This window comes from Castor canadensis, chromosome 1 (genome assembly GCF_047511655.1).
Source record: "Castor canadensis chromosome 1, mCasCan1.hap1v2, whole genome shotgun sequence".
Taxonomy (NCBI): Eukaryota; Metazoa; Chordata; class Mammalia; order Rodentia; family Castoridae; genus Castor; species Castor canadensis.
In genome coordinates, this window is record NC_133386.1 from 206270133 (window position 1) to 206282559 (window position 12427).

General features: G+C 55.2%; 1 protein-coding gene across 4 annotated transcripts in view; it reads right to left on the bottom strand.

The window, feature by feature from the left end:
• Window positions 1-12427, bottom strand: part of Shank2 (SH3 and multiple ankyrin repeat domains 2) — a 505735-nt gene that overhangs the window by 250745 nt on the left and 242563 nt on the right. For all 4 annotated transcript variants that reach the window (XM_074050929.1, XM_074050919.1, XM_074050915.1 and 1 more), the window contains one exon: window positions 4018-4187. In XM_074050929.1, coding sequence (XP_073907030.1) covers window positions 4018-4187 — 170 coding nt within the window. The remainder of the gene's footprint in view (window positions 1-4017; window positions 4188-12427) is intronic.

The window sequence follows — 12427 nt, forward strand, 5'->3', positions numbered from 1 at the left end:
GTGAAGGGTGTTTGTTTCTAACTCAAACTGCAGGCAGGAGCGAGGAACATGAGTTGGAAGTCACCAGGGGCCGGAGAGGTCACAAGGGCTCCGCTGCTCCCCATTTGAATAAGCATTTCGGCTGTCAAGGCAAAGCTTGGGTGTCACAGTGGGGAGGGAAATCTTTATGTCTTCGGGTTTGCCCCTGATGCCCTGGCTGTCTTGGAATGTGGCTGTGTTACTGTTTCTCGTCTCCACTTCTCTCTCTGCTTTTAAATTGCCCAAGAGGCAGAAAGGGGGTCAGGGCACCAGAAATACTTTTTGCTATCCTTCATTCTCACCTCAAAGGCCAGATAAACATCCATCTGGCACACGGTTTTTGAAGGTCAACAGAACAGAAAACATCGGTGTTATAAGTTCTTGCTTAATAATCTAAAGAAACCACCTAAATGAAACAGACAAGCCACGTCCCACCTGGCCAGGATGACCGTAACTGCCTGAAGCAATTTCCTAAAAAATCGATGCTGGCCCCTGGACTCTGCACAGCCCAGCTGGTGGGCACTCAGCATAGCCTCCCAGCAGATCCCCGGACCTGAGAGGGTCACCTTGCAGTGTGGTGCTGGGTGGTAAAGGAGGCTGGGATCTGCTCTGTGCTGTACAGCCAAGGCCACTGAGGACACCCCAGTGTCCTTTCTTCTTGGCTATGAGCAGGCAACCCTGTTACTTTAAAGTGCCCAGCAAGAAGGGAGTTGCTCAGCTCAGGCTCAGGTTCTTCTTGGATGGAAAAGAATCTACTCCACCATGTCCTGGTCTTAACCGTGCCACACGTGGGACAGCTTGCCTCAGTTTCCTCATTTGTCAGAGCAGGGTACTACTAGTTAGCTCGTGGTGTAAGCAGAGGCATGCGAACACAGCGAGGAACAAAGACTCCACCCCTGCTTGCTGGCTTCCTGCCACATCGCCTGCTCCAGGAGAATTCTGCATTCTAGTTCCACGTTTAATAGTTGCTGAGCACACGCTCTGGGCGTGTTACAGTCAAGATGAGGCCCCAGAAAAGGCGAAAGACTCTACAGAGAGGCACACACAGAGGCCCAGGGCAACACACTCAAGAAATCACGAGGCAGGGAGCCCGTCCCTTCAGGGGAGGAAGAGACAACAAGAACCTACGCTGAGATGGACCTGGGGAGGATGGAGGACCACTAGCTGTGGTCCTCTTTGGAGGAGTGGAGGGAAGAGAGGGTGAAGGATGTGGAGAAGGTAGGACTTGGGGTCCAGTTCTGAACACTTAGGCACCAAGACTCGCCTGTGCTAAGTGGCCATGTGTGAGTCCTGCCCACGCACGCGATGGGCAGTGGGGGAAGGACCAGGTTTTGCACACTCGGGGTTTGCCCATCTGCATTCTTCAGGGAGGGTTTTGAGTAACTCCCTCCTGGAAACACCTGCGTCCAGTTGGTGTGCGTGGTCCTTGTGTAGTGAAGAGGGAGTTAGATGTGGAAGACAGGAGGATGTCACCTTTGTGCTGCAGAAGAGAAAGAGCACTGGACGAGGAGTCAATGACCTGGGGCCATCTCCAGGACCCTGTGGAGTCCCGTTCTCCCCTTGGCCTCACTGCTCTCAGGGCCCAGGACTCCCTCAGGAGCCGTAACCTTCAGAGAAACAAGATGACCACAAATGAGCTTATGAGAACCGTGCTGGCCACACCAAGTGGCAGGGGGAAGACTACAGGAGCAAGGAGCAGGTCACTGATGGAAATGGTTCCCAGAGGCCCTGGGACAGCGGAAGAGATGGCTGGATGGAGGAGAGGGTGACAAGCATTGCCGCAGGGGAGCGGCACAAGCAGTACACCTGGGACCCCAGAACCCAACGCTGTGCCTGTCTCAACACAGACAATGCTTGAAGGTGCCACGCGACAGGAGTGACGGTGTATGTGCCTGCCCCCTGCAGGCCCAGCCTGCTCCAGAGGCCTTGCTGTCCACAGCCACCATACGGACCTCTCCCCCGTAGATTCTCCTGGGCTTGGTCTTGCAAACTGGAGAGCCATGGCAGCTCCTTGTAGATTAGTTTGGGTGGGGAGGGGGTTTCCCACATTCCGCTGTGCTGAATCCCTTCTGACCCCCAGCAGGGTGCTGAGAAGCTGGGAGAAGCTAAGGGGTGCCTTCCCCCCTTTTTTGGCACCAACCTCTGTTTGGAATGCACCCTGGTCTGTCTTTAAATTTCCAGGCTTGCTGGTGGTTCTGAATCTACACCCTCCCAGGTTGGATTTACCCAGCATGCACTTGGGCCTGGGCTCTGGAGTCACAGGGATGGGGGAGGAACAGGGGTGACACCCTGTCACCCCTGTCGGGGATAGGGGAGTCTTTTTAGTACTGCTCTCCTCCTCTGTCCTGAACCCTGACCTCCTCTTGCTCTCTGCACTCCCTCCTGGCCATGCTCAGGTGTCCTGGGTGGGGCTGGACCCTCCCTGCCACACCTGAGAGCCTTCCATGGCTTTAGGTGCTGCGAACCACTGACCAGCCCGATTTCCAGACCGAGGACCTCAGTCTGGAGGTGTAGCAACCCACCCAGAAGCTATAGTGCGCATAAGTCTCTGCCTTTACCTCCTCCTCTGCCATTACATGGTAAGGATGCCCCAAGAACGGTAACTGGTCAGAGGTCAGAGAAGGGCCCCCACAGGCTCCTCATGGTCTTGCTCAGTCAGAAGCCCATGTGGCATGAGGTATGGATGGATGTGGATGTGGTCAGGACCTCTTAATTCAAAGGCTCAAGCCTGTGATTGGGGCTCAGTCAACTTCAAAGCCAGGGCTGAGCAGAGACCAGGGTGCTACTTTGGGGTTCCCAGTAGGACAGGGCCCATGGCAGAGAGGAGAGAGAGCACGCTGCAGCCTCAACAAGGCATATCTGTGCACAAGCCAGTGGCACCCTGATCTCCAGGGCAGCGGGTGCTGCTGACTCAGGGCTGAGCGCCCACAGTGAGCGGTGGCACCTTCAGCTTGGTTCCCAGTGCAAACCAGGCTGTGGCTCCTGAACAAAGTGAGTGCCAAGAACCTGCCATTCCCTTCTCTTTCCAAACACTGCCGTATCTGGCTCCCTCTGCCAGACAGGACGGCAGTAAGGGGTACAAACTGGGGAGGGCAGGTCTGCTGGGCATGGGCTTCTCTGTCCCCACGTCCCAGCCTGGCCTTGTTAGCTCTGCTCATGGGTTCAAGGAGCTCATAGAAGCCACGGGGCCAGTGAGTGGCACTACCAGCTTGGGCAGCTGTTGGGTCTCTCTGAGGTACTCCATGATGCCTTCTTGCAACCTGTGAGGCCCAGGGAGACGTGGGCGCAGAGAGGCACTGGTGCAGATGTGGGCAGCAGCTACCCAGAGAGGCAGCTTCCCAGGCAGCGTGATATGCTGAAGACATGGATTATAAAAAGGGGCTGTAGTCTAGGTGATACACTCAGCAGTGGTTCTGGAAACATCGTCTTTGTGGAATATGTGTGAGTACCGAGGATGAAGTCACGAGCTAGGCACCTCGCTCATGTGGCTGCCAGCTGACCACATCTGCAAAGGCCACACCCCGTGTGGCACTGATGAGTCTGCTACACTGTACGGATCATTGTAAGATCAACATCACCCAATGTATAGTGGAAAAGAGCCGACCCCACAGTGGGTTCCAAATTGCAGGTCACGTGAAATTTTACATTTACAATTTAAAACAAACTAAAATTCTGTGCTAAACTATATTTGGCGATTTGAGGATAAAAGACCCGACTGGACCGCATTGCTGAACACAGATGCAAAAAGCAGTCACCTGAATAGAAGCAGCCAGATCCCAGCAGGGACACACACTGCCCTCTGAGTGCCCTGGTTGGGCTCTTGGCTGCACTTTCCAGGATGGACTCCCTCCTCGACAGACTCAGGACAGGGGACATTGAGTGAAAGGATTAATTAGCATCTTTCTGTCCCCATCCCTGCCCTCCCAGGGGGTCAACAGAGGCAGAAGGGCTCAGGCTTGCTCCTGCCCCAGAAGCAGAGGACAACTGGCAGACACTGACCTTTGACCCTGTCACCACGGTGAAGGGGGATCTCGCCATCGACTTGGGGTTGGTATGGCTTGACGACGACGAAGAGCCTCCCAGGCACTGCGCTGTAGAGCTTCCGCTTGGGGCCTGGGTACTCGAAGGCAGAGATGGCATCCTTGTTGGCACCAGGACCAAAAGGCAGCCTGCATCAGAGAGAGAGAGAGAAGAGTCAGAAAGCCACACTCCGCCTGCTGCAGCCAAAGTGTTACAAATGCCAGGCTGACAGCAGTCACAATGGCACCCCTGAGACAAGGGAACAGTAACAACAAATGGATGGGTCAGGGGACAGCGTCTGCTGAAAGGACTCAAAAGACCAAGCAATTCCATTGTTGGGCATGTTCCCCAAAAGAAGTGAAATAGGGTGTCCTATGAAATTGGCACACTGTATTCACAGTGGAATTATTCCCAAGAGATGGAACCAGATGTCCGTCGGTGGACAAAAAATGATGGAAATTCTGATGCTCACGACAACATAGATAGACCTGGAAGACATTGTGTTCAAAGAGGCCGGGCACAGCAGGACACCTACTACATGATCCCACTCCTAGGAGCTCGGTCCCTGGAGTCGTCAGATCCACAGACACAGAAAGGAGGACGGGGTGCCAGGGACTGGGAGGAATCTGAGGACTCAGTGTTCAATGGCACAGAGCTTCAGTGTGGGAAGATGAGGAAGTCCTGGAGGTGGACGGTGGCGATGGCTGTGCAGCACCGTGATTGTGCTCCCTGCCCCTGAGCTGGGCACCTGACAGTGGGTAAGATCGGAGGTCTTATGAATATTTTATCACAATTATAAAAAGAGACGTGAGTGGAGACAGCAGTAAAGGGAAGCCCTGGGTGTCACACTTGAGCCGTTTCACTGTGAACATCGGTCACACGGAGGAGGAAATACCCACAACCTGCCATCAAAGGTGGTTGTTATCGTGGTGCACCCTGCCTGGTGACACTCCCAAGAGGAATCTTTGCCCTCTCTTGTTTTAGATCACTGATTCCACAAAGAACTGAGCACATCAGGCCACCTCCCCAATTGATAGGGAGGCGCCTAGCTGAAGCCAGCAGTAGGACATGAGCACAAAAAGAAACCTCACAGGGTTTCACTATCACTCAGACAGGTGACCGGACCTGCCGTTGTTAGGACAGGGAAGAGCCTATGACCCCTTGTCCTGACCAGGGGTAATCACGAGACATCCCATTCACGTCTCCTTCCAGGACAGGAGTCTTTAGAAACAAACAAGTCCTCTCACGGGATCTGGCAGATGTCAGAAAGGTGGGAAAGCATTTACCATGCTGGCGTCTTCCAAGAGGACACCAGCTCCAGGAAAGAGCGTGGGAGACAGAAATGAGAAATGATATAGAAGAAACTCCCAGAATTGGAAGCACATCTGAATTCAGGGTGGGGACCACAAATCCATGGCTGCAAAGGGTGGGGTCCCCAGCTCTGGTCTCAAACTACAGACACTGCGGCCTCTGGGGCCACAGAGTTGGCCTTGAGGTTTCTGCAAGTAAAGGAAGAACGCATTTATGCAGGGACCAAGGTGAAACAGGCTAGGATATACAATTCTAGAGGCTGAGGGGATGGCATTTCACTATTTGATGTGAACCCCCCCATGTGCCTTTCATACTGAGCAAGACCCATGTGTGTGACCCCGACAAATGCCATAGGATTTGGCATGGTGTCTGTGAAAGCTTGCAAAAGCTCTGCCATGTTGCAGTTCGTCACACTTCTTGCCTTTTCAACCATGGTCATGACTGGAAGATCTAGCCATGGGGACCCTCCCCGGGTGATGTCTTTGAGGAGCCCTGGCTGCAGATGTGAGATGGGGACTGTGACACACTAAATTTAGGTCCTAATTTGTGCTATTGCCAGGACTGAACTCTCGGTCTGCCTGCCAACCTCAAAGTCCAGGTTTGTCTCTTGCACACATGGAGCAAAGAGCACAGGAAACCAGGCCAAGTCACCTGTCCTCTTCTGGCATCGGTGGGAGGCCTGGAGTCTTCCCTGGGCTCCAAGGACACTAAGAGAGGGGGAGGCTGCAGGTTGCTGGGATTCTTCCCAGGGAGGCCAGCCTCCCCTGGGGTTTTCTCCAATCAAGTCACAGCCGCTGATTGGTGAGCTGATCACAGAATCCTGGAGGCACAGGCGTCATGCCTGCCTCGCCCACCACTAGGCAACCTTCACAGAAGATGGAGATCATATAGTACAGGAGTGGCTCATTGTCACCTCCTCACTTACATCTTCCTTGCCTTGGGTTTGAAGCATGTGACTTATCCTCAGCACCCTGGGAGCCCCCAAGCAGCAACCCCTACTGTGGCCAAGTTGCCATACACATCTCGTGCAAGGTGCAGCTCGGCAGGGCAGTGACTCTGAGAGAGGAGGACCACGGGGGCCACCTGCTTGCAAGGTGACAGGAGGCAGGAAACGCAAACAGAGCCCTCGGGGTTCCATCTGAGAGGGTGCAAGGGCTCCCTGCTGGCCTGCCAAGGTACGAGTGTGTGTGTGAGGGTGAGTGTGTATAGTGGAATCCTGCCTCACGCAGCTCAGCCACGGTGGTTTGCCCCAGGACACAGAGCTGAGGAGCCTGAGCAGGGAGAGATGAGAGCTTTGTTGCAGGCCCCAGATCCCCTAATTCCTCCCTCCCCAGACCCCAGAAACAGAGAGCCTAAACCATCCTGAACGCACTTGCATGTGGTGATGGAGGGAGTGGGATGGTAGAGGTCAAGTACATGGCTCTGATGGGCAGTTTCAACAACCTTCCACTCCCTTCTGCCCTGGCTGTGTGACCTTGAGTGAGTCACTTCAACTCTCTGAGCCTTCACGTCCTCATCTGTAACATGGGGGGATGCCCACTGCATTGTGTTGGTGGAGGACAGATGAGGGAACAGGGACTAATTGTTCAGCTCTGTCACCGCTGCTTTGGTAACGATTATGGGCCCTGCATCTGACTATCACCCAGGCTGGATTGGCAGTGGTTGGCACACAGGGCTGTATTGACATCTTACTCCCCACCCCAGCTGGGTGCCATAATGGAAGCGTCGGATGCATTAAACCCACTGGTCCCAGCAACAAGGTCAAATGACCCCAATGCCACCTGGGTCCGGAGAGGCTGTGTGTCTGCAGCAGACCCTGGGGGGAAGTGAGAGGATTTCAGGTCACCCTGCCCCACAGTCACTCCCCAGGCATCAGGGAAGTCAATGACTCAGAGAGGGAGGTGAGGCACGTGGACCTGACCCACAGGCGAAGGACAAGGTGCAGGGAAAAGATAGAGATGGGTGATCGGGTGGAATCCCGGGCGGGGTGGAGCCTAAGCCACAAAGCTGAGGTCACAGGACAGACGCCTAACTGCTGCAGCCACTCAAGCCTAGAGCATGGGAACTAAGAAGTGAGTCCATCTTCTCAGAAGACCCCACTACATGGAGCCTCCAGACACCCTGAGCATCCCAACTTCAGCCAGCATGGGACACAGAGCCTGCCACCTGAAATGCCATCAGAGAAGGAGAGTCAGAAACCCACCCCTCACCACTGCCCATCCTGTCTTCTATCCATCGTCCATACACCCATCCTCTCCCACCCACTCACCCAGCATCCATTCACCCTCACCTCCACCCATCCATACGTGTTATCCATCTACTCACCAGCATCCATTTATCTACATACCCATCCATCATCCCCCCATCCATCCATCTGTTATCCATCCATCTATCTACCCATTCAACAGCCATCCATCCACTCACCATCCATTCACCTATGTACCATTCATTCATTCATTCATTCATTCTCCACCATCCATCCATCCATCCATCCATCCATCCATCCATCATCCAACTTCTATTATCATCCATCCATCTACTTAGCCATCATCACCCATTTTTTTTTACCACCCCTCTAAACACTTTCTAGTCACTTACCCACCTAAATTTCAGCAGATCTCGCCTGAAGCCCAGCTGATCAGTTACTATCAGATGTTAGACAAGTCAGCAAATCTCTCAAAGTCTCAATTTCCCCATCTGCTAATAGGGGATTGTCATGAGTGACCACAAAAAAGTTGTACTCCTCACAGGTGGTGTACAAGTGCTAACCATACTAACATCATTACCACTGCCCTGTAGCAGCTGGACTGTGGGTGACAAAATGCTCAGTCACCCTGCTAATTCAAGCCAGTTCCAGAACATGTCAGTGAGAAGGCAGTCCTGGTCTCGGAGCTCGGTTCCCCAGTCCACTGTGCAGCTCCCTGAGCCGTCCGTCCGAGGTGTGGACAGCCTTTCAGAATGAGCATGTGCCCGATCCAGGCTTCAGCATGGGTGGAGGGCCCCACACAATGCTTAAGTGGCTCAGTCACTATTCATTTGAATGTCACAGAGCCCCACCAGGCAGCAGAGCAAGAATATTTGCCCCATTCAACAGGTGACCTTGGCATGCAAATCAGAGCTGACCCTCACATCCTGGCCCTCTGCTCCACAGGGTGATAGAACCAAGTAACCGAAGTCTCACCTGTGGGGGGAAAGTGCTTGATCTGCTGACACTTTGTTCTGTGAACTATGCCTTCCTGCCCAGCCCTGCTTTCCCTGTGGCAACTCCAGACAACGGTGGAGCCATGGCTCCTCCACAGTCCCTGGTGGAGAGTAGGCCCAGGGAGGCCAGGCTGGGACTCCCTCTGCCCAGCCTGTGCAGCATGACTGGGTCTGAAGCTCCCAGCCCACACTGTCCAGGTTTGCCTTATGCTCAGGCCAAGAACAGCCAGATGGAATTCTAAGCAACTTGTTTTAGTCTGAGGGCCAAATCGCTGGATCTCAGCATCAGAACACTGGCGTTCTGTTCTGTGGGGTGACTTGGATGAGTGAATTGGGCCATTTCCCAGTTCTCCTGGGTGAAGAGGACCTGCCCACACTCTGATCTCTCTCCATTCATACTCCTCAGTTACCCATCCATCCATTCATTCACGCAAGCATCTCCTGGGTGGGCTGTGAGCTCATACCTCCTCCGAGCACAGAAGGCAGACACAGCTCTCAAGGAGTGTACAGTCCACTGAGGAGGAGTGCCAGACAATAAGATGCATTTCTGCAGGTGTGTTGGGCTGGCCCAGAGAACAGGGCAGGGACCAAGGTGGAGGCCGAAGTCCATGCAGACCCTCCCTTGGCAGGGCTGACCGAGAGCAGGTGGGAGCTAGGTGGTACAGAGAGGCCCAGACCATGGTAAAGGCCTTGGAGCTACAGGACTGGCAGGGACCTTGGCACCCTGGCTATGGTAACAGGGCAGAACTGAAATAGACCAAGAGTGGAAGTAGGAGCCCTGTAGAGTGGTGCTTGTGGCTGTCCCGAGCCATAAGCTGATATGCACAGTTACAGGAGAATTCCAGATAGGCAAAGGCAGAATAGAATCCTCTGGTCTGAGACCTGCTGAAATCAGTCCCTCTGGCTCCTGGCTCCTGGCAAGGAGGATGGAAGAAGACCATGACAGGCAGGTGGCCTGTCCAATGCAAAAGCTCCTGAGAACTGACCACCAGTCAGCCATGCTAACCATCCTTGTGTGCTGACAGCTCAGACCCCATGACATCCCTGGACTTGAGGACGAAATGCCATATCAGTCAGCACGTGAGGCCGCCTGGCTGTATGGCTCCATCATGGGTCGCTGAGGTTGCCCTGACGCTGCTGTTCTGTGACAGCAACTCTGTGGAGGGATGACAGGGACTCACAATAGTGCAGGAGGTCCAACTTGTTGGACACCGTTACTGCTTCAGGAGGTGCATGGGACACTGGCCCATGAGTGTACAGCCTTAAGTGAGGTACTGAGAAGAAGGTCAGACTCACAGTGTCTGAGCGAACGAGGGAGCCGCCCAGCTGGGCAGGAAGTGGAGGGACGAATGTGGTGCTGATCCCCGAGCTGGCACATTCCTCCACAGCTCTTGCTGGTCAGGGGGAGATTTCTGTCTGGGCAAGCCCAGGGCCAACCCTGACAGGCAGAGATGTGCCCAGAACCCCCAACCCTGTGACAGGACTCCTTCTCAGCTCTGCTGGGCAGCCTTGGGACCTGCTGCCCAGACATTGCAAAAACGTATCTAGAGCTGTTCTCAACCTGGGCAGTGGGAGGGGCACTGGAGACCCCTGGCTGCCCTGCCCGTGTCCTGCGGTAGTGATAGGGTGGGTAGATGCAAGTGCCTCAGGACCCTTCTCAGGATTGTGGCCCAGCTGTGCCCACGGGCGTCACTAGAGGGTGCTGCCTCCCTGGCACCTGTGCCCTCACCTGTGAGGAGCAGGGTGCCTCTGCAACACTGACTGGTTCCCTCCCCCTCTGGACCAGTGTCTAGGACCGGGCAGAAAGCTAGGAAATGGGAAGAGATGGAGGAGAGAAGATGGAAGACCACCAGGAGAAAGGAGAGTGAGGGGCCACCGGTGAGGAGGGGGACCACAGACAGTTGAGGGAAGTCTTCCCCTAACCCACTCCTTTTCCTAAAGAGATGCCCTACCACAGGCTCTGGGTTGGCCAGGACAGTGAGGGGCAGCAAGGGCCAAAGACACCCTCACGTTCACCTTCCAGCGGGTGCTGCCTGCCCTTGTGCCCACCCCAGCCCCATGTGGATCACCTCCTTCTGGAACACTGCCAGACTACCATGTTCTGCTTTGCTCTGTGCGGCTGGCTTATTTCTCCAAGGGAGGTGGATCCTGCCTGAGCCCAGTGTCTGGGCTGGGAGGGAGTGGGTTACCAGTGCCACCAGGATCTGTGTGGGGGACCCCAGGCAGGCTGGAGGGCCCCTTCCTCTCATCAAGGCTGCTCAGAGCATTAGACCCAATGCTGGTTCCGGCCATCCTGAGGTGCCCACTGCATTTCTTGCTGAGGTTTTTGTGGGTCTCAGGTTGGCAGGCAGGCAAATGAGCTCAGCCCTAGGGAGTAGGGTGGGGAGTGGCCGGCCTTCTCTGTGTGGGCAGTGAGCACAGGCAGGGGGTGAGGAGTGTGGGGCCACAAAACCCACAGCAGTCGCCTCCCTGTTCAGAACACTGTTGCCACCCACCTGGCACCTGTATTTCTCCTGCCTCTTAGCCCACGCTACTGTCTACCACTGGATGATGGCACCTGACGCCCTCTATCCTCTGTCCCACGGCGGCCAGGGATCTTTTAAAACTGTCCACAAATGCAGAATGGGGCAGATGCTGCCACGGAACTCCCTGTGCCGGGTCCAGATCCAGCGCATGTCAGGTGTAAAATCCCATGGATCCTCCTCCCCAGCCTACAAGGAAGGCTAACACCGTCAGGACCCTCACCCATGGGAACATGAAGGTACAAAGCGGTTAGATCTGCCCAGAGCCACACCGCATGGGGAAGCAGCGCTGGGCGCAATGCCACAGAGGGAAGGAGGTCAAGGGCTTTCTCTTCCAGTGAATGGGGAACGGTCTGGACTTCACTCCCCCATTCTGATAATGATGAGAAATGACTGTGGGCAGCAGGGCCACCAGGAAGCTGGAGGCCAGCACCCCCTTGACCTGTGTCCTACTAGCACTGCCCAGTTGGGGCCTCTCTGCCCCAGAAAAGAGCTGGGCACCCCATGGGGGATGGAGCTGGGCTCTAAGCTCTAGGGCAAGGAAGCAGCAAAGGGACCTGGTCACCTCCTGGATCCCCCAAAGCCCCAGGCTGGGATGCAAAGCCCAGTGACCAACCCCCATCACCTGGGCAGTGTGGACAGCTATCTTCCCTCCTGCGTGAAGGTCACACGTGGGCATAGGCACGAGGCGCTTGGCCCAGGCTGCAGCCAGGAATCTGACAGCTTCAGCCACAGGCCCCCAGCTGCCTCTGACTGGCAGGACACTGAGACCAGGCATGGTCAGGACACTGCTGCAAACCCTGGGTGCCTGCAGGACAGCCACTGTCATCCTGTTCCTCACATGGCCACAGATCTTCACTCTGTACCCTCCCACTGGGCACAGGCGTCTCAGCCCCCAAGAATGCGTGGCAATTGTACAGGACACAGGACCGACCCAGAGGCAGCGCCTGCACGGCAGTTCTGCCCTCTTCTGGGAGTGGGGTGGGGTGGGGGTGGGGAAGAGATACCTGCAGGGACACATTTGCTTCTGAGGCTCCTTCCCACCTGTGCAGGCATTGCCCATCATGGTCCTCACATCCATGGGGCAGCAGTGCTCCATGGCAGTGAAGTGGGTCTTAGGGCAAGGACACGTCAACTTAGCAGTGCCCACGGAGGGGCTCCTCTCGTGGTGTAGCCACTGTTACCCATGAGGGCCTGGGTACTGGGAAGATGGACATGGGACACATAGATGCTGAAGGATGGGACAAAACCAAGACTGATCGGGCAGAGCCAGGAGCCAGCTGGTCACGATGCCTTCCTGACTCAGGACAGGCAGCAGGCCACGGTTAGGGGGACATACTGTCTTGACTGTAGAC